At 47.3% G+C, this 22,595-nt stretch overlaps 2 protein-coding genes across 2 annotated transcripts; one reads left to right on the forward strand and one right to left on the reverse strand.

The window, feature by feature from the left end:
- Positions 1 to 1,094: 1,094 nt before the first annotated feature.
- Positions 1,095 to 3,730, reverse strand: LOC121583225 (relaxin-3 receptor 1-like). Its single transcript, XM_041899415.2, has one exon. It carries the CDS (start codon positions 3,385 to 3,387, stop codon positions 2,155 to 2,157), a length of 1,233 nt encoding a protein of 410 aa, XP_041755349.2. The 5' UTR covers positions 3,388 to 3,730; the 3' UTR covers positions 1,095 to 2,154.
- Positions 3,731 to 14,544: 10,814 nt separating this feature from the next.
- On the forward strand, positions 14,545 to 22,288 carry gzma (granzyme A). The gene is made up of 5 exons (XM_041899416.1): positions 14,545 to 14,705; positions 14,828 to 14,975; positions 15,385 to 15,544; positions 15,770 to 16,039; positions 21,965 to 22,288. Exons 1-5 carry the CDS (start codon positions 14,621 to 14,623, stop codon positions 22,142 to 22,144), a joined length of 843 nt encoding a protein of 280 aa, XP_041755350.1. The 5' UTR covers positions 14,545 to 14,620; the 3' UTR covers positions 22,145 to 22,288.
- Positions 22,289 to 22,595: the final 307 nt, after the last annotated feature.

Consider the following 22,595-nt stretch of genomic DNA (forward strand, 5'->3'; position numbering starts at 1 on the left):
CCTCCCTCTGTTCCCCATCTGCTATACCAGTAGATGTTCTAAAAAATATGTTGGTGAAGACAGATGGGGCATACTAATGGTGTGCCCTTAGGCAAGGCTTTTAACCAATATAAATTCATCTGTAACGAAGTCTAAACTGTGAGCCAAGTTGCCCCAGAAGAATTCTGCCAAGCACATCACTCGAAATTGAATTCATTCAAGTGCCTTAGACCGCTCCCGAGTGTCGCAGCGGTCTAAGGCACTGCATCTTAGTGCTAGAGGCGTCACTACAGACCCTGGTTCGATTCCAGGCTGCATCACAATCCGGCTGTGATTGGGAGTTCCATAGGGCGGCGCACAATTGGCCCAGTGTTGTCCAGGTTTGGCCGGGGTAGGCCATCATTGTAAATAAGAATTTGTTCTTAACTGACTTGCCTAGTTAAATAAAGGTTAAATGAAAAATAAAAAAAAGAAGTTAGAAATCCTAGACTTTATTTCATGTGGGTTTAACTCCTTTGAAACAGATTTTATTTATTTTTATTTTTATTTCACCTTTATTTAACCAGGTAAGCAAGTTGAGAATAAGTTCTCATTTACAACTGCGACCTGGCCAAGATAAAGCAAAGCAGTGCGATAAAAACAACAACAACACAGAGTTACATATGGAATAAACAAAACGTACAGTCAATAACACAATAGAAAATCTATATACAGTGTGTGCAAATGTAGAGGTAAGGCAATAAATAGGCCATAGTGCAAAATAATTACAATTTAGTATTAACACTGGAGTGATAGATGTGCAGAAGATGATGTGCAAATAGAGATACTGGGGTGCAAATGAGCAAAATAAATAACAATGAAAATAACAATATGGGGATGAGGTAGTTGGGTGGGCTAATTACAGATGGGCTGTGTACAGGTGCAGTGATCGGTGTGCACAGAAGCATCCCACTGGGCAAAAACTGGTCGAATCAACATTGTTTCCAGATCATTTCAACCAAAAAAATTAGTTGTGATGACGTTGAATCAATTTGGGAAAAGTAATCAACGTAAGGGAATTTCATTTTTTTCACCCAACTTTTTACCTAAATCCAATGACATGGTGAAATGTTTTGTTGATTTCATGTTGAATTCACATTAGTTGACAACTCAACTAAATGTAAATCAAAACTAGACATTGAACTGATATCTGCGCCCAGTGGGATGTATTGTGCAGAATGTCATGTGGTATGCATGCACAGAGGTGCCGTATGTCATGTGTAATGCACAGAGGGTTATTGTCAATGATGTGCCCTTTGCAGTGCTCTTTCCGTTGTTTCACTTTCAGGGAGAGTGAGTAGGTGTCTGTCAACCCCCCACCTTTCATAAGCAACTCTACAGATCACCACTGCACACCTCTGACATGGCCATCTTTCCTAGAAGCAATTAGCTCAGAATAAAGGACATGTCACTGCTGGTGTTTGCTCCTATTATATTGATGATCTCTGTACTACACCTCTAAATGTAACTCTGAAAGATGTTAAAGGACAGGTAATCCAAATAAATGTGAGAGGAGAGGTTATAATAGGCCACTTCATTCCCATTTCAATTACTGATTTATAATGTCTTTGCACAACTGAAGTAGATTTTGCCCCCACTGAATACATTCCCTACAGGTTAGATCTAGCACAGTAATTCTAAAAAGGCAATGCAAGTCATTAGGGATGTAAAACTAATGAGCATGTGTAGGATTTATTTACCACATCAGTGTTGTAATCTACCAGGGAGGTGAATGTTAAGATTATCCTGGTCTTTATTTTGATGTGTCACATGTACATTAAAGCTACCATTTACAGACTGGCTGGTTTTACACATGAATGATTTGCGTCTAAATACATTTCGAACAGGGAAATACCTTTATTCAGTTGTAACACGGTTTAGTGGCAGTGAAAAAGGCATCTACAACACATTTCTGATAATGGCTAGACAAGTCTTTGCTTCAATCAGTCCGGAGCATACCACTTCTCATTGATGATTAAAATTGACAAAATAGTGGTGATAGAAATTAATTAATACATCTATAAATATACATTGAATAAATACATCGATCAACACAATAATACATTCATTCAAATAATGCATTAATTTGAAATCGACTTGGTACAATAGACAGCTTGGCAAATGTATTTGGACAGGCTAAGTACTGTTCGGGAGCATATCGTTTCTCCCATTGTAAATGACAACACCAGGTGGATAGAAAACCAAGGCTGGCTCTGCCGGACAGAGGGCTAACGGAACCAACGCATGCCCGTGCTCGTCCTGCTCCGGCTTGGTCATTGCCGTAAACGGTCTCATGTTGGTCACCGATGGAGACATTATTTGCCCAAAAAGTTTTTTCAAAGCCTTTCTGAACTCTCTTCTCATTAGACAATACAATATGGGGTTTAAACAGCTGTTGGAGTGCGCCAAACAGACAGATACTGGGAATACATATGCCTGCGTGGTGTAATATTCCCAACTAAAATGCACAACGTTGTGTTTTATAAGAATTCCCCACGCCGTTAGTGCCTGGTTGGGCAACCAACAGAGGAAAAATGACAGAACCACTATAGTCACAGATTTAGTCACTTTGGAGCGTCTTTTTGCGGTGGAGGTGTTCACGTTCTTGGATGTGATGAAGCGCAGCAGCAGCAGGTAGCAGACGGAGATTATCCCCAGCGGGATTAGAAACCCGATCAGTACCTTTTGGCTATGGTAAAGTCCAAGCCAGAATTGTGCGTCGACAGTGTCTGGAAATTTAACAAGACACAGTTCCTCGTTGGAGACAGTCGCAGTTGTGGAAAACACCGCATGGGGCAAAGCTGCGAATATAGCAGCAACCCATATGGCAATGCTCATAAAGCGCGCGGAGCAGCAGCGCGGACGGCGCCGCCTGCTATTGAGGGCAGATGCAACAGACCAGTACCGTGCCACACTCATAGCAGTCAGGAAAAACACACTTGCGTACATATTCATCGCTGTCACGTAAGACACTATCTTGCACATGGCTTTTCCAAAAAGCCAAGTGAAGTCCAAAGCGTTCTCTATTGCCCAAAAGGGAAGAGTTAATACAAACTGTAAATCAGTCACTGCTAAACTCGTCACGAAAAGGTTAATAGACGATTTTTTCCATGCTTGTTTAGACTTCATGAGGTATAAGACAAGGATGTTTCCTATCAACCCCAAGGCACAGACCACAGAGTAAATCACAGAGATTATTATTCTCAGGACGGCGGATCCATCCCCCACGAAATCAAAGGACTGGTTCGTTTCATTAAGCATGAAAGAGAAGTTCAACGCAGAAACAGGATAGAATCCGGAACCTTCCTCGATAAGTTTCCCCTGCATCTCCGACCTCAGCCCAGCACTGCTGCGATTAAGAAAATCCATTCCATGCTCTGCCAGTTGCCTAGGATGTTATGGGTATCCGAACTGTTGAGACGCACCAGCTGCAGCCTCGGCGGTCTCCCTCAGTGTTCTTGTTGCCTCTTGCCAACACACAACAACCTGCTAGATGTAAAATCCACTTCGAAATGGTCGAAACCCGATCCCAGATGACAACTGACATAAAAGTAAAAGTGTTTTCATACATGTATCCATTATCAAGTTTTGATAGAAAAAACTAAACTTACAATGATTCGTTTTTTTTATAAATACAATGTATCATGCGTAAAGTCGTGCGTAAAATCATATGGTGTGACCGGTTATATTATCAAGACAAAATTAAGGGACCCTGTAATATACTGTAACATGACTGGCAATTATCTGCCTGGGACGCGTCTTATTCAAGCGTCTTCGCGCGGATTGGACAATGTGCCTTTCACGCATGTGCACTTACGGTCCGCATTGCTGATTTCAGGCAGTTTATTTACTGTGCATGAGCGAGGATCTATCAAAATCAAATAGCTTCTCCTCTGCTCCCCACTACAGTAAACCTTTAATGGAACGACAAGGGAGTCCTAAACCATTTGAGCTCATGCATTAATCATAGACCCATGATTGGTATTACTCTTCCATTATTTATGGAGAGCTCTATATCATCTGCAAAACTTCAATATATAATAACATTAAATGTGTGGTTTCAATTCCACTGCCACATTATCCACAGTTGTGTGAGAGAGCCATGCTTTCCAGTCAGATTTTCCACTAGGCTACAAATATTTTTCCCTCTTCTATCTAATTCTATTTATAAATGTATTTTTGTACAATCTCCGTCATCCACTGTAAATCACTTTCTGACAACTGTTGATGTAAAAGGCCTTTATAATTGATTGATTGTGCAGTGAGAGAATAATATTATCGTTGTCTTGATCATCCTCACCTGTTTTACACCTTGACACTGTATAATTAACACTAATGCTGCCAGCTGCTGTCAGTGTTAATTTGAAATTCCAGTTAAAGTATTGAATTCACTCATGAAGTGGAGAATTTATGTTTAATTCAATTCGATTTCAACAATCTCCAAGTCATGGAATTGGAATTGAGTTGGAATTAGACTGTTTGGACTGTTTGGATTGGAAATGAATTGGAATTGTAAAAACATTTAATCTTTGGAATTGAATTGAATTGGAATTCAATATTTGTACATTTCCAGCTAATGGAATTAATGCACGTAGTATCAATATTTAACTGCATGATTTATTTAAAATTATTTCAACTTGTATTTCTATATCTCCAGTATAGCTAAGTTGTCTGAATAGTGACATGATCAGCCTAAAAGCCTGAGGGAATTGAATTCAAATAGGAATTTGTGGAATTATTGGGGATAATATTGAAATGGGATTACATTCTTGGAATTTACCTAACAATGGAACTGAAACAGAGTAATTAAATTATCTCTGAATTCAAAGACTGACCTGGAATTTGAATTGAATTAAATTGAATTTACAAGGAGAGGGAATTGAATTAAAATTGAATTTGTGGAATTATCCCCAACATCGACTGCCGCACCTGAATACCTGCACTGTGCTGTATGTACATGGTACCACCTCCTATATTAGATACAACCTGTCACAATCTTACACCACCATGGTACATCACCTCACTCAGTTGGCAATCAAGGATTTCCTCTCACACATAATTCACATTCACTGCTTGTGTTATTCCCATAAATTCGGACCTCTCTTCTCTCTCGACTCTGTTCTCTACTCTCTGTCTCTGGTTTTGAAATGTTCCTGAGTATATGCCACCTGATAAGCAAGCGTGAGCACTGTACATATTTCCAAGTGCTCCAAGTCCTACTGTTATGTATGCAAGCATGACTGTAAGTCGCTTTGGATAAAAACGTCTGCTAATTGGCATATATGAATGAAAAGTCAATATTCAGATATACTAAAGGTTAATATTGTCACAGTTAGAGTCAGGAGAAATCCTATTCATGTATCTGATCACTTTACAGCCTTTAAAGTGGTGAATTTCTGAGATCGGGATCCTCATACAAGCATGTAGCTGGGAGGTCGACGCTCAATCTTGTGCATGATCTAAATGTCAACTCTCAAAGATACTGTATCAAGTTAAAGCTCGCTGCTGTTTGGGCAAGACACCAGAAGGTGGCAATCATCCGTTGACTACTTTTGCTGAAGAGACAAATTGAAGCTATTCAGCAAGTCTCTCCGTACAGGCATTAGTGTGCATGTAGAATGATCTGTGAGAATATTTATTTATTTATCTACTATAGTGAGAGTCTCTGGTAGTTGGGGTGAGCAAGGTTACACACATGGTTTTAAAAGGATTTTGAAATCTGATAATGTCATACAGTCTTGAAAAGGGAAGACATCAGATGCTGACAACAACCATACCATCTAAGGACATGTTTTAATCTTCCTTAAGACATGTCATGTTAACTGAGTCATTGCTATATAAAGATTAGTCTGTTATTTTTGTATTGGTGGTTTGTCCTCTCTGTGGTACTTTGAGCAGTGATGAAAAGTAAGAGATGAAAGGAGAAGAAAGCAATTGTTTTCAACAGAGAACTGTGCTTCGCTGGTGAAGCCTTTGAGCAGCATAGTGTGAAGCTACAGCATATTCACCTCTTAATGAAAAGCTTAAATATAGTCCCAGAGAGAGATCCTGTTCCTCAATGGTAGAAACACATGTTCAAAGGCTTTATCAAGACTCCCATCTCTCTCTTTCTCACACACACACACACACCATCACACACACACACACACACACACACACACACACACACACACACACACACACACACACACACACACACACACACACACACACACATACACGCACACACACTGCAATCCCAACAGACGGGTTTGAAAGGCATTGTCTAGGTGTGAGTGCTTCACTTGAAGGGCTGCCTGTTATCGTTTACTGTCTCCTCCTTGAGAATGGCCTCTGTCACTGTCACCTAGCAACCTCTGTCACATACTCTTGAGGAATTGCACCTTAAAATACGTCACTTTGCTTCAATTGTACCAGCTTGCTTTGAAAACACATATTCAGCTGACAGATGACAGCTGGACACCACCATGTTTTTATAATTATTTCAGTGAGAGACTTGGAAGTGAAAAAGCAATATAACAACTTTGTTAGAGTTGAATAGAGTGCTTTCCCTGCTGTTTTCAACTACATTGTGTGTGTGAGGTATTTCACATCCAAACTATAATATTAGTTATACCCTAGAGGTAGCTAGCTTTTCCTTTTTTAATTTTTCCCTTTTTCCAATTTGTTATATTTAGTTAGAAATTAAGTACAGTATTTGGCAGTAGTGAAGAAAAAGTCTAAATGAAGGTTAAGGTGATACTGCACAGGTATCAATTCATGGTCAATTAATTCAGACTATTCTATTTTTGGTTACCTCAAGGCTAATGGATGGCCATGGTAACAGGGTTGGTCAGAGTAGGAGCTGTGTTTGATGGGCTTTTAAACGTGTCTCTTGTCTTCCACCTTACAGACGTTGGACCGTTTTCCTTTGCGTTCTTGCCTTGGGGAAAATGTGTGGGAAGAATACATACAGTAGCCTCATCTGTGTTATTTGTGTACAGTTTCTTATGAGGTGTAATGCCCTGTGCTGTCATTATCAATAGGAAAAACAGTAAGAGAAAGATAATGTGAATGTATTGGGTAGTGTATTGTACACTCTTAGTTTATTTTTGTCTATCATCTTCAACTCAGAAGTGGGGAAGGGGGTTGAACAGTAAAACTCACACTCTGAACTGGTGATATGAATTCGCATTGTCATATGGTTGTGCTCTTGGTCCCAGGTCATCTGACATGTTTTTGTGTCTAACAGCAACTTTAACATTTGTCCCTTCAATAATTAATGAGGAGTTGCAGTCGGCTATCTTCATCTTTTATAAAGGTGTCATGAATCCCGCTTCCTGAGTCTGTTTTTGCCTGACTTGCCTGTTTTCTGTCTTGGAGTCTGTTTCCTGAGATTCCTGAACGCACCCTGTCTGGTTGCCGGGCGACGAGGCTAGGCGGGAGATCTCTCGATTACCCGCACCTGCATCTCATCAGCTATCTGCACACCTGGTCCTGATCATCACCTCTCCACTTCATAAGCTCTGACCTGACATCCATTCCCTGCCGGATCGTTAGCCATGAACAGTATGTTGTGTCAGCGTATCAGCCTCAAGTTTACTAGAGTTAGTTTTGTTGTTCTGTACTTTTTGCTTGCCGTGTACTCACCTCTGTTTACTCTGTCTACAGTCATTCTCCCGGAACATTCACCCCACGCCTGCCTGGTTGTCGGTGGATTCTGTGACACCATTGGATCTGCCTATTCACTCCCACCAACTCACCTCCGCTGCCCGCTCCGTCTCCTGGATTATTCTGCTTCCACATTTGAGTCTGTAAATAAATTCTCACCTTCGTTCTACTCACCTTGTCCTGGTCTGCTTCTGGGTTCTGCTTTAGAGTATCGTGACAGAACGATCCGGCTAAGGATGAACCCAGCGGACCTGGACTCCGTTCGCCATGCCATTACCCATCAGGAGAAGATGTTGGGACAACACAGCACGGCGCTACAGGAGATAGCGTTTTCGGTTCGGAACTTTTCTGCTAGTCTGACGAGTATCCAGGCTCAGCTCAGTTTGCCGGCGGATCATCCACCACCTGCTTCACCCCTCTCACCTGCCGCTTCTGGAGCTGTTTCCTTCCGTGAGCCCAAGGTTCCGACGCCAGATAAGTACGAAGGGGATTTGGGAAGATCCCTTTCATTTCTTATGCAGTGTGGATTAGTGTTTGATCTGCAGCCCCACTCTTACGTCACAGACAAGGCTAGGATAGCTTTTGCTATTGAACTGCTGCGTGGAAAAGCTCTGGAGTGGGCTTCAGCCGTATGGGAACGACAGGACACCTGCATGGCGTCATACCAGGAGTTCACGGCAGAGATGAGGAAGCTTTTTGACCATCCAGTCCGAGGTAAGGACGCAGCTAAGCGTTTGTTCTCTCTTCGCCAAGGAGCTCGCAGTGTGGCAGACTTTGTTATCGAATTCAGGACCTTGGCTGTGGAGAGTGGGTGGAATGAGGAGTCACTACAAGCGTTTTTTTATCAGGGGTTGTCGGAGCAACTCCAGGATGAGCTGATCTCCTATCCGGAGCCTAGTGACCTGGACAGTTTGGTAGCATTATCTATTCGGGTGGATAACAGAGTCCGAGAGAGAAGGAGGGAGAAGCAATGGGGCCCGTCCAATCAATCAGCTATTCGGTTACCATTCGGGTCAGGAAGTGGACCAGAACGAGTCGATCATTATTCACCACACGGGAGTAGTGGAGAGGTCCTGCCTCCAGATCCTGAAACCATGCAAGTGGGGCGACACGGGTTAACCAAGGAGGAGCGCCAACGTAGATGTGAGACCAACAGCTACCTCTACTGTGGTAGCTCGGGACATTACATCTCCGCTTGTCCCCAGAGCCCGTTAAACTGCCCGGCTCGCTAAGTTTGGGAGGACTTTTAGCGAGCCAGTTTCAACCTCTCAATAGCTCTGTCAGACCCCGTTTTCCTGCAACCCTCATGAACAAGAATCAGAGTTTAGCGATTAACACTTTTATCGATTCAGGTGCCGATGGCAGCTTTATTGATGCCGACTTGGTGGAACAGCTGGGGCTTTCCAAGGAGTGATTACCGGAAGCCATTGAAGCTACCACTCTGAACAGCAGTGGTCTGGCACGTATCACTATGAGGACTGAACCTGTTAAGATGCTGTTGTCAGGGAATCATTCAGAGGTTATCTCCTTCTTCATTCTGCCTTCTCCCCATGTTCCTCTGGTTCTTGGATACCCCTGGCTGAGAGAACACAATCCCACGTTCGATTGGGTGACTGGCAAGGTAACTAGTTGGAGCATTGAATGTCATGCTAACTGCCTTAAGACTGCCTGTTCCCATTCTGTTCCCAGTCAGGTCATTGATTCTACCCCCCCAGATTTGTCCCTGGTTCCTGAAACATATCACAATTTGGGTGAAGTGTTCAGTAAGCAGAAGGCTCTGTCACTTCCTCCCCACTGACCATATGATTGTGCCATTAACCTGTTCCCTGGAGCTGCCTATCCCAAAGGATGGTTATACAGTATCTCTCGACCTGAACGTGAAGCTTTGGAGACCTACATAAAGGAGTCTCTAGCTGCTGGTCTCATTCGTCCCTCGTCATCACCCCTGGGGGCAGGATTCTTTTTTGTGAGTAAGAAGGGTGGCTCTCTTTGACCTTGTATTAATTATCGGGGTTTGAATGATATTACGGTCAAGAACAAGTATCCCCTGCCCTTGATGAGCTCTGCTTTCGACTCCTTACAGGGTGCTACTGTGTTCACTAAGCTGGATCTACGCAATGTGTATCATCTGGTCCGGATCAGAGAGGGGGACGAGTGGTTGACTGGTTTCAATACACCGATGGGTCATTTCGAGTATCAGGTGATGCCGTTTGGACTGACCAATGCTCCAGCAGTGTTCCAGAGTATGGTGAATGACGTCCTGAGAGATATGATCAGTCTTTTTGTGTTCGTGTACCTGGATGACATTCTTATCTTCTCTAAGGAGCTTTCCAGCCACGTCCAGCATGTCAAGCAGGTTCTGCAGCGATTGTTGGAGAACCGCCTGTTTGTGAAGGCAGAGAAGTGTGAATTTCACGCCCACACTACATCCTTCCTCGGGTACATCATCTCCAGGGGAGAGATTAAGATGGACCAAGAGAAGGTTAGGGTGGTTCTGGATTTATCCCAGCCCGGTACGAGACAGCCGTGTGGCCGCTCCATTAACTTCCCTGACTTCTAGTACCAGAACCTTCTGTTGGAGTCCTGAGGCAGACCGAGCATTTCTGGATTTGAAGAGTCGATTCACCAACACCCCGATTCTCTCTCAACCTGACACTGCCCGTCAGTTTGTCGTTGAAGTGGATGCGTCTGATGTGGGGGTTGGCGCCATCCTGTCCCAGCGACGCTCCACTGACGGTAAATTCCATCCCTGCGCCTTCTACTCTCGTCGTCTTTCGTCTGCGGAGAGGAACTACGATGTGGGTAATCGGGAGCTTCTCGCAGTGAAACTTGCCTTGGAGGAGTGGCGCCACTGGTTGGAGGGGGCGGAGCAACCGTTTATTGTCTGGACTGACCACAATAATCTTGATTACCTGCAATCGGCTAGACGTCTCAACTCCCATCAGGCCAGGTGGGCTTTGTTTTTTGGACGCTTTAATTTTTCCCTGACGTTCAGATCTGGGTCTAAGAACGGCAAGGCGGACGCCTTGTCCCGGATGTTCTCCAAGATGGAGGAGAGTGGGGCCAAGACTGAGACGATTCTTCCCCGGAACTTTGTCGTGGGAGCAGTTACGTGGAGGATTGAGGAGGAGGTTATGGCGGCCCTTCGAACGCAGCCGGTCCCGGTAACTGTCCACCCGGTCGGTTGTTTGTGCCAGAGTCTGTCCGTTCTGCTGTCCTCCAATGGTCCCACGCCAGCAAGATGGCTTGTCACCCTGGCGTGGCTCGGACGATGGCATTACTACACAGACGATTTTGGTGGCCTGCCATGGGAGAAGATACCCGGAGGTTTGTTGCTGCCTGTCCAGTTTGTGCGCAGAATAAAAGTGTAAATCGGCCCAGCTCTGGACTTCTTCACCCCCTACCTATTCCTCGGCGACCATGGTCGCATCTGGCCCTGGACTTTGTCACTGGGTTGCCCTCTTCTGAGGGGAACACGGTCATTCTGACTATTGTGGACAGATTCAGCAAGTTCGCCCACTTTGTGCCCATCTCCAAGCTTCCCTCTGCCTCTGAGACGTCCGAGATCCTGGTTAGGGAGGTTTTCAGGGTCCACGGGTTGCCCAGTGACATAGTTTCTGACCGTGGTCCTCAGTTTACCTCTACTGTCTGGAAATCCTTCTGTTTGGCCATTGGAGCTACAGTCAGTCTCACATCTGGATTTCACCCCCAATCTAATGGTCAGGCGGAGAGAGCCAACCAGAAGCGCTGCCTTGTCTCCTCCAACCCCACCTCTTGGGTCTCTCAGTTGCCATGGGTCGAGTATGCCCACAATACTCTCCCTACATCTGCCACTGGGATGTCTCCCTTCCAGTGCCTGTACGGCTACCAACCTCCCTTGTTTCCTTCTCAGGAGAAGGATCTCTCGGTTCCCTCTGTCCAGGCCCACATTCGTCGTTGCCACCGGACCTGGCATCGGGCCAGAAAGGCCCTCCTTAGAGTTTCTGACCGGTATCAGCTCCAGGCGAATCGTCGCCGTATTCCAGCCCCCGCTTATGCCATCGGAGATAAGGTCTGGTTGGCTACACGGGATCTTCCTCTGCGGACTGAGTCGAAGAAACTGTCACCGAAGTTCATTGGTCCGTTTGTGGTGGAGAGAGTGATTTAATCCTGTTGTGGTTCGACTCAAGTTGCCTAGAATGCTCAGAGTCCATCCCACCTTTCATGTCTCCTGCCTCAAGCCTGTTCTCCTCAGTCCTCTGCTGCCCCCTCCGCCTCCTCCTCCTCGGATGATCGGAGGTGGTCCTGTCTACACGGTGCGCCGCATCATGGATTCCAGACGTCGGGGTTTCCAGTATCTCGTGGGCTGGGAGGGGTATGGTCCTGAGGAGAGGAGTTGGATTCTTCGGCGTCAGATCCTTGATGCTGACCTCCTTCGTGACTTCTACCGCCTCCATCCTGGCGCTCCGGGTAGTCCGCCCGGTGGCGTTCGTCGGAGGGGGGGTACTGTCATGAATCCCGCTTCCTGAGTCTGTTGCCTGTTTCCTGAGGTTCCTGAACGCACCCTGTCTGGTTGCTGGGCGACGAGGCTAGGCGGGAGATCTCTCGATTACCTGCATCTCATCAGCTATCTGCACACCTGGTCCTGATCATCACCTCTCCACTTCATAAGCTCTGACCTGACATCCATTCCCTGCCGGATCGTTAGCCATGAACAGTATGTTGTGTCAGTGTATCAGCCTCAAGTTTACTAGAGTTAGTTTTGTTGTTCTGTACTTTTTGTTTGCCGTGTACTCACCTCTGTTTACTCTGTCTACAGTCATTCTCCCGGAACATTCACCCCACGCCTGCCTGGTCGTCGGTGGCTTCTGTGACACCATTGGATCTGCCTATTCACTCCCACCAACTCACATCCGCTGGCCGCTCCGTCTCCTGGATTATTCTGCTTCCACATTTGAGTCTGTAAATAAATACTCACCTTCGTTCTACTCACCTTGTCCTGGTCTGCTTCTGGGTTCTGCTTTAGAGTATCGTGACAAAAGGTTGTCTGCAGTACACTCCCTCTAGTGTTGTTTCATCACCAACCATTGATTATACACCTGGAGCATCTGTGGTTAAAGTAGAACGAAGACATTCTGAATTGTAGTTGCTTTGCCTTGTCCCCGTCAATGTAGATGTCAACTTTGAGTGCCCAAGGAAGCGGATTGGGAGGTGTGTTGTACATCTCTGACACAGCATAAAGAACATTCTGGCCATGGTGTTATATGAAGTTAAGTTATTGATAGTTATTGGTCTGTTTGTTTGTCTTTGATGGAACTAATGGGAAAACAACATTAAAATTGCTTGAAGATGAAAAACTCACCACAGACAGTATAAAGATTAAATATGTGTATAATCTACAGATATGAGGTAGGCCTTAAACAGAGACTAATGAATAATATATTAAGCAAGACACTTATCTCAGGTAAACTCTCCTTCAAATCGTTCTGAAATAAGATGAAAGGTGATCTACTGTTGCACAGCAAGAAAACAACATGTCATGGTACGTAAAGGTAGCAGCCTACCAAACTCTGTCATAGAGGGCAAGTGGGTGACAGAGTTTTTTTTTCCTGATGCAACTTTTCAGCAGTTCAACACACTTCAACACTTTTAACTTGGTGTGATTTGAATGTCTGTGCCTATTTGGAGAAAAATAAGAGAATCTGAACTATCTGTTCAATGGGATTGACTTCTGTGATTCTGACATTTTCTATCTAGAGAAAACATGGTGCTCAGCTTTTTGTTTAAGCTCTCAATAATAGACTTGAGAGGTAACACTTTTGAAAGGAAACTGGGGGTTGTAGCCTGGGGTTAGTCTGTGACATGGCCATGATTTTCTGCATAAAACCCATTAATTCCCAGCAGACAACCGCTGAGTTTGAGTGGTTTGAGATCCCCCTCAGCATGTCAAAAATTGCATTAATCAGAGGACCCCTGTCTCTGAACTGATAGAAAGGTAATAACTCAGTCATTGGTCTAAAGTTTGATTGTCAGTGTCAAAAGCTTTTAAAAGTGGCTCATTTGCCAGTGTAAAAGTTGGCACAGTTGTGTCTTTAAACTTACACAGCGCTGCCATTTCAAGAATGACAATGTATAAAGCAAGACAATATATTTAACATCATTCAACACATTAGAGATTTGTGTAGAAAAACATCTCAGAGAGTAAATCAAATCTTCAAACTCATACTGTCTGCATTGTCACATTATGGGAAAAAATCTATCTCAAGGGTGTGATCTCAAGGGGTGAAGACAAAAAAAGGTGTGAGTGAACAGTGTTGACAGGAAGCGTGCTCTGCAGTGACTGACTAAGCAGCGCTTATGCAATGTGATGATGTTCAATCAACGTGGAAAACTGATTGGATTTGAAAAAAGGAATTGACGTAAAGGAATTTGACTTTTTTCACCCAACTTCTAACCTAAATCTAATGACAGGGTGACATTTTTTGTTGATTTCACGTAGAATTCACGTTAGTTGATAACTCAACCAAATGTAAATCAAAACTAGACGTTGAACTGACGTCTGTGCCCGGTGGGGTAGCACTCATTTGAGCAGGTCTTGAACTTATCTCAGAAGTTGTCTCAGAAGTTCCTCCATAAATCAAACCTTTATCCACTTATCTTGTACACTATTACTACTATGTTTACTATGTTCTTAATTATATAATGCTAAAACACATGACACATTTCTCCAGCTCAAGTTCACACATTTTGCAAGCAGTGTAAAAGTCAGAGAGGGGAAACAGCAAAGGTGTCAAAACCAAGGCATTGTCTGCAGGTGTTGTGAACAGCAGATGTGTTTGTAAACACCACAAGAGAAACCCCACAGCAAAAGCAGAGCCATATCTCATCTCAGCCCCCTTACCCCTCCTACTGAACACTCATAAAAGGTGCCTTCCATGGACTCAGTGGGCTGCTCTACCTGACCACAGTTGAGATGGAGAGATTCAGCAGAATCATGCATTTTGGGGGACCACTGCTGCAAACCACCCTCTTGATTGCCTCTGTTTGGAAATTAGCAGGTAAGGGTAGTTATCTTCTATGTCCATCTTTCAACCTGTGCCTGGCTGTGTCACGTTGTGCTACTCTAAAGCGCTGTGCTGTATCTATTGTGATACGTGATGTTGATGTCTTCTTCTCTCAGCTTGCTCTGAGGTTACAATCGTGGGGGGACATGAGGTCAAGCCTCACTCCAGGCCATGGATGGTGTCCCTTCAGGTTGATAACAATCACATCTGTGGGGGCACTCTGATCCGAGACCAGTGGGTTCTGACGGCAGCTCACTGTAAGGGGTAGGTTAATTGGCTGATTACTTGGATTTAACACCATGTTAATATCTCAATTACTGAGTTCAGGCAAGGACACCATATATATATATATTTTTATAACGTTTATTTGGCAGGGACAATGTACAACAAAACTCGTCTCAGAGTATGAGAAGTAATGCGTTGCAGCAGATTTAGCTGACCGCTAATTTACATCTGCAGTCCCCGGCATGTGAACATATAAACATGAAAACATTATGTACAAACAGACATTTAAAACCATAGATAAGGACATACAGATATGTACATACACCATACTTTGAAAATAAGTGCTTTTTTGCTTTTACCTAATTTGCATGTGGTTAAAGTATTTGGAAATGGCCGTTCAGAGGAAATTATGTAATGTGAACAAGAAAACCGTGTTCTTGAATTGCAGTGTCTTTGGTGAGTCTAAGAAATCCGTGACAGCCCTCCTTGGAGCTCACTCTCTGACAAGCAGCAAAAACAAAAACACACAGCGGGTAGCCATTGAGGAGTACTATGTGCCTGGCACCTACAGTGACAGAACCAAGGCAGATGACATCATGTTAATCAAGGTGAATTAATCACAGCAAAAGCATGCACTCTGGGGCGCTGTGCCTCATTAGTAGGTAAAATGGAATCAATAATGATATAGTTGGTTGTTGTCCCAGATGTATTTGTTTATTGAAGATGCCATGAGGACGCTTGCATCATGCAGCGCAAGATACACCAAGTCTGCATGTCATCATCACAAGCTAATTACCTGATGCTTAACAATAGGGGGCTTTTTGTTCTTACAGCTGAAGACGAAAGTCAAGACAAACAGCAAGACAGTGAAAGTGAAAGAGGTTTCAAAGTCTGGCAAAGACCTCCAGGCTGGCACACATTGCCATGTGACAGGATGGGGGGTGGTAAGTGCTACAGGTAGCATGCCATCAGACACACTGCAGGGGGCAGAGGTGGACATACTGGACAGGAAGCTCTGTGATTGCTTCTACAACAGAAACCCTGTGATCACCCAGGACATGCTCTGTGCTAGCAACAACAAAAGACAGGCAGATGCTTGCAAGGTACAGTTTGTGGGGGAACTGATAGATCTAACTACATTGATTACCATTTTGTTGCAACATACTGTGTGGGTATTTTTTTGCATTACCCTTTGAACCAGTCACATACCATGAGCTCTAGTTACTTGGTCCTGTCATGAGCCCTCTCACTCCACCGGGTTACCACCTTAATGTGTTTCCACTATCTTCCACTCTGCTCATCTCTCTCTCTCTACTCAGCCTAACGAGCTCCACCTGTCCCTGCTCTGCTCGGCTCTAATTACTCTGCCAGCTGCGCTGCATTACCCACTAACCTCTCCCAGTATTTTAAGTCCCGTCTTTCAGCTCTCCTTTGTCAGATCGTCTGCAAAGCTCACACCCGGAACCTGTGTGCTCGCGCTTCTGGCTCACCCTTGTTTTGTGACCCCGGACCTGCCTGATTCTTGGATACTCTTCTGCCCCAGGAAAACCAGACCTGCTTTCTGCCATTACGACTCCTGACTACTCTTCGACCCCGGACTTCTGGACCACCAACCACCGGCGTCATCGGACGCATCGCTGCCACTGGGGGGGGGGCACAGACCCAGCACATTGGACGGGATAACCCCTGGAGCCTTCACTCACTCCCTACTTCCCTTTTCCCTTAAGTTTTAATAAACTTTCTGGTGTGACGCAATTGTGGTCCTCTTGTCGTCTGTCTGAACCGTGACAGTACGATCTGACCATCATGGACTCAGCGCACACTTCCCCCGACATGGAAACCGAAGAACCTGAGCAACCCACCGCCATGCTACGCCTGGAACACACTGAGAGAGAGCTAGGCCGCATGAGCGGCGACATCACCTCTCTGCTTCAGGTCGGCCACCAACAGCATCAGCAGTTCCAGCAGCACCAGCAGCAGTCCCAGCAGCAGCAACAGCAACTCGCCAGGATCATCCAACTCCTCACCAACCTTACCCCAGCCAGTCTGCCCACCAGCCCTGCCTCCGAGTTACCTGCCCCGGTCATTTCAGCCGCGGCCCCGGAACCCAAGATTGGAAACCCCGAGCGGTTCAACGGCGATTCTACCCAGGTCCGGCCATTCCTGACTAGCTGCCGACTTCAGTTCTCCTTGCAGCCAAGGACCTTCGCCACGGAGGGGGCTAGGGTCGGGTATGCCATCACTCACCTGACGGGCCGAGCTCGACTCTGGGGAACAGCAGAGTTCGAACGTCAAACCCCCGCATGTGCAACCTTCGACCTGTTTGCTGAGGAGATGCTGAAGGTGTTTGACCTGGATTCACCAACCGCAGAGGCGTCTCGTGAACTGTTCAGTATTCGACAAGGCAGACGTACAGTCGCAGACCATTCCATCGACTTCCGAACCCTGGCAAGACGAAGTTCTTGGAACACACCATCGTTGGTGGGACGCGTTCTTCCATAGCTTGGCTGACTATATCAAGGACGAGTTGGTCTCCCATGAACTGCCTTCCACTCTTGATGAAGCCATCGCACTGACTGTCCGGATCGACAGAAGGATACAGACCCGTCGTCGTGAGAGGGGGCGCCAAGGTCCACCAACTACCGGCATTCGGAGAGATCCGACTGGGCTCCTGTCAGCTACTGCCACTCACCCAAGTCAGCTTGATCAGTCTGAGCCTATGGAGATTGGGCGAGCCTCTCTCACTCCTGCAGAGCGCCAGCGCCGCTTCACCTCAAACCTCTGCCTCTATTGTGGAGGTGATGGACATCGTGTGGTAACCTGCCCTTTAAAAGCCGAAGCTCACCGGGCATAGGGGGAGTCCGGTTGAGCTCAATGACCATCCAGTCCTCCGACCGCAAACCCTTGCTGCAAGTTCACCTCCGCCTCTCTGACTCTACTCACACCCTGGCTGCTCTGGTGGATTCTGGCGCCGAAGCCAACATAATGGACATCAAGCTGGCACGCCAACTGGGACTGGAGAACCTCCGTTTGACACCTCCTATTCCTGCCCGGGCACTGGACGGACACTTACTCGGATCGGTCACTCATGTCACGGCCCCGGTCTTGATGGGTCTGTCCGGAAACCATCAAGAGACTATCCAGTTTCACCTGCTCCCCTCTCCAGGCCAACCCCTCATCCTGGGTTACCCATGGCTCCGCCCGGCACAACCCTCAGCTCGACTGGGTGACCGGGGTGATCAGGGAGTGGGGAGAGGACTGCCACCGAACCTGCCTGCTTGCTGCCGCACTACCCCCTCGGCCAGTACCTACTAACTCCGCCCCTGACCTCTCCCATGTCCCAGAATGCTACCATGGTCTCAGAGAAGTGTTTAACAAAGCAAGAGCCACATCTCTGCCCCCTCACCGACCGTACGACTGTGCCATCGACCTCCTCCCTGGAACAGCCCCTCCAAGGGGCCGTCTTTATTCGTTGTCTGCTCCTGAAAGAAGGTCCATGGAGGACTACATCAATGACTCTCTGTCCACAGGATTGATCCGTTCATCTTCATCTCCGGCTGGTGCTGGCTTCTTCTTTGTGGGGAAGAGGGACGGATCTCTTCGCCCCTGCATCGACTACAGGGGACTCAACGACATCACAGTGAAAAACCGTTACCCTCTCCCTCTGCTCACCTCTGCTTTTGAGTTGCTCCAGGGAGCCACTGTTTTTACCAAGTTGGATCTCAGAAACGCTTACCACCTAGTGCGGATCCGGGAGGGAGATGAATGGAAGACCGCATTCAATACACCAACAGGCCACTACGAGTATCTGGTTATGCCTTTTGGCCTCACCAATGCTCCTGCTGTGTTCCAGGCTCTAGTGAATGATGTACTGCGGGACATGTTAAACAAGTTTGTCTTCGTTTACCTGGATGACATCTTAATCTACTCCAGAAACCTGTCTGAACACACCCGCCATGTCCAGCAAGTCCTTCATCGTCTTCTGGAGAATTCCCTCTACGCCAAGGCAGAGAAATGTGAGTTTCACGTCAAGACAGTGGCCTTCCTGGGGTACATAGTGGCAGAGGGAAGTATCCAAATGGATCCTGCCAAAGTATCAGCAGTCACGTCATGGCCAGTTCCGGAGAACAGAAAGAAGCTGCAACAGTTTCTGGGGTTTGCTAACTTCTATAGAAAGTTTATCCGGAACTACAGTACCGTTGCTGCCCCTCTCACTGCTCTAACCAGCACCAAGCAACCCTTCACCTGGACCCCAGCAGCCGACAAGGCCTTCAGTACCCTCAAGGTAAGGTTCACCTCCGCTCCCATCCTCCAGATGCCTGACGTGGACCGGCAATTCATTGTGGAGGTGGACGCCTCGGATGTGGGAGTTGGGGCTGTGATTTCTCAGTGGGCTGCGGAGGATAGGAAGCTCCATCCCTGTGCCTTTTTCTCACGTCGGTTGTCCCCCTCTGAGTGCAATTACGACATAGGGAACCGAGAGCTGCTGGCTGTGAAGCTTGCCTTGGAGGAGTGGCGTCACTGGCTGGAGGGGTCCACCATTCCATTTCTCGTTTGGACCGATCATAAGAACTTGGAGTACATCCGCACGGCCAAACGGTTGAACTCCAGGCAGTCCCGCTGGGCCCTGTTCTTCACCAGGTTTAATTTCACTCTGTCATACCGGCCTGGATCACGCAACACCAAGCCAGACGCCCTCTCCCGTCAATTCCAGAAGGATGACAACCCCTCCAAGGATCCTGTGTCGATTCTGCCAAGTCCCTGCATCGTAGCAGCTCTGACCTGGGCTGTTGAGGAACAGGTGCTGGAAGCTCTCCGTAACCAGCCCGGTCCCAGCACTTGCCCAGCTGACCGCCTTTTTGTCCCCGAAAACCTAAGGTCCCAGGTCGTTCAGTGGGGACATGACTCCCGCCTAGCTTGTCACCCTGGCTCCACCCGCACTTACAACCTGCTCGCCCAGAGGTTCTGGTGGCCCGCTCTGAGAAAGGATGTACGGGAATTCGTCCAAGCCTGCCCCATCTGCAACCAACACAAGTCGTCCTGCCAGCCCCCAGCCGGATTGCTGCAGCCCCTGCCTGTGCCCAGACGTCCCTGGTCTCACATCGCCCTTGACTTTGTCACGGGGCTGCCCCCTTCAAGGGGCAAGACCGTCATTCTCACCATAGTTGACCGATTCAGCAAGATGGCACACTTCATTCCCCTCCCCAAGCTCCCAACCGCCAAGGAGACCGCCCAGGTGGTCCTGGAACACGTCTTCCGGATCCACGGACTGCCAAAGGATGTAGTTTCTGACCGTGGTCCACAATTCTCCTCCGCTTTTTGGAAGGAGTTCTGTCACCTGCTGGGAGCCACAGTCAGTCTGACTTCCGGATTCCATCCCCAATCCAATGGGCAGTCAGAGCGGGCAAATCAGGAGCTCGAGAAGGCACTGCGATGCATGACTTCACGCAACCCCCACTCCTGGTCGCAGCAATTGACATGGGTGGAGTACGCACACAATTCTCTGACCTGCTCTGCCATCGGTATGTCCCCTTTCCAATGTGTTTATGGATACCAGCCTCCTCTATTTGCCAGTCAGGAAGGGGAGGTTACTTGCCCATCTGCACTTGCGTTTGCCCGTCGATGTCGCCGCACCTGGTCACAGGCCCGAGCCACACTTCTCAGATCCGTTGCCAGCTACACTACCGGGGCCAACCGTCGGAGAATCCCTGCTCCCACCTACCATGTTGGTCAAAGGGTGTGGTTGTCGTCAAGGAACCTGCCACTCAGGGTGGAGTCGCAGAAGTTGGCACCTCGGTTCATTGGCCCATTCCCTATCATAAGAGTGATTAGCCCAACTGCTGTCCGGCTCCAACTGCCTAATTCCATGAGGGTGCACCCCACTTTCCATGTGTCTAAGATTAAGCCCATTCATGAGAGTCCGCTGGTCCCTGCTGCGCCTTGTCCTCCTCCTCCACGGCTCGTCGATGGTGGTCTGGTTTACACCGTCCGCCGCCTGCTTCGGTCCAGACGGAGGGGTAGGGGTCTCCAGTACCTCATTGACTGGGAGGGCTATGGACCTGAGGAAAGGACCTGGGTGCCAGCTAGTCGGATTGTGGATAGGACTCTCATCACCGCCTTCCACCAACGGCATCCTGATCAACCTGCAATCCGTAGGGGCCGCCCCAGAGGGATCCCTAACCGTCCTGCCCGCTCGGCTTCCTGTCCTGTGCCTGATCCTGTCTCGGGACCTGTCCCATCTCCCGACCACGGCCCTCCGGCTTCCTCCGAGGATGAGGGCGTTCGCTCGGACCGTTCGGAGGAGTTCTAGCCCTCCTCCGGCTCCCCTCCTCCCGCCCGGCGTGGTGTTGCTCTTGGGACTTCTGGGGCCGTCCCTTGGGGGGGTTCTGTCATGAGCCCTCTCACTCCACCGGGTTACCACCTTAATGTGTTTCCACTATCTTCCACTCTGCTCATCTCTCTCTCTCTACTCAGCCTAACGAGCTCCACCTGTCCCTGCTCTGCTCGGCTCTAATTACTCTGCCAGCTGCGCTGCATTACCCACTAACCTCTCCCAGTATTTTCAGTCCCGTCTTTCAGCTCTCCTTTGTCAGATCGTCTGCAAAGCTCACACCCCGGAACCTGTGTGCTCGCGCTTCTGGCTCACCCTTGTTTTGTGACCCCGGACCTGCCTGATTCTTGGATACTCTTCTGCCCCAGGAAAACCAGACCTGCTTTCTGCCATTACGACTCCTGACTACTCTTCGACCCCGGACTTCTGGACCACCAACCACCGGCGTCATCGGACGCATCGCTGCCACTGGGGGGGGGCACAGACTTAGCACATTGGACGGGATAACCCCTGGAGCCTTCACTCACTCCCTACTTCCCTTTTCCCTTAAGTTTTAATAAACTTTCTGGTGTGACGCAATTGTGGTCCTCTTGTCGTCTGTCTGAACCGTGACAGGTCCAACTAACATCCATGTTAACCTAGACACGTATTAGCTTATCAGTGCATGAAAGGTCAAATGTTTGTTGACCTTTTCCAGGGGGATTCTGGTGGTCCGTTGGAGTGTAACAAAGCCTTTGTAGGCTTGGTGTCTGGAGGAATGGGCTGTGGCAACCCCAAGAAGCCTGGAGTGTACACCCGGTTCTCCAAAAGACACCTGGATTGGATCAACAAGATCATCAAGCATCAATCAAACCCCGCCAATGTTGGCATCCTGTAAGGATGGAATGGGTCAGACCATAGATTGTTTGAACTAGAATCAAATCCAGTCCAGCTCCTAGGTCCCTAAGGCTCATACAATACATGCATTTATGTCATCACCCATTTGCCTTTCTGTTTAAAATAAAGAGTAACTGCAACTATAGTGGTGTTAACTTTTTCCTGACTGTTTTCTTTTTCTTTCTAGAGTAGTGGCGACCCGCCATTCAGGGCAGGTTTTGAAATGTGGGGCTCACTGCCTTACTCAAGAAAGGGGGGTTGCCTGTTTTGCATGTTATTTTGGCATTTAAACGTGTCACATATCAGTTTGCAAACAATGTAAACAAATAAAAATTATAATTGAGTTAATAATGCTGCATACGAACATGGTCTCTTTTTTGCTTTCTTGAATAAGGCAGCTCCAAAATGCAGGTGTTTCAGCCTAGCTCAGTGCTTTCTGTGGTGGTGGGGCA

Source organism: Coregonus clupeaformis, chromosome 15 (assembly GCF_020615455.1).
Source record: "Coregonus clupeaformis isolate EN_2021a chromosome 15, ASM2061545v1, whole genome shotgun sequence".
In the NCBI taxonomy this organism is placed as follows: domain Eukaryota; kingdom Metazoa; phylum Chordata; class Actinopteri; order Salmoniformes; family Salmonidae; genus Coregonus; species Coregonus clupeaformis.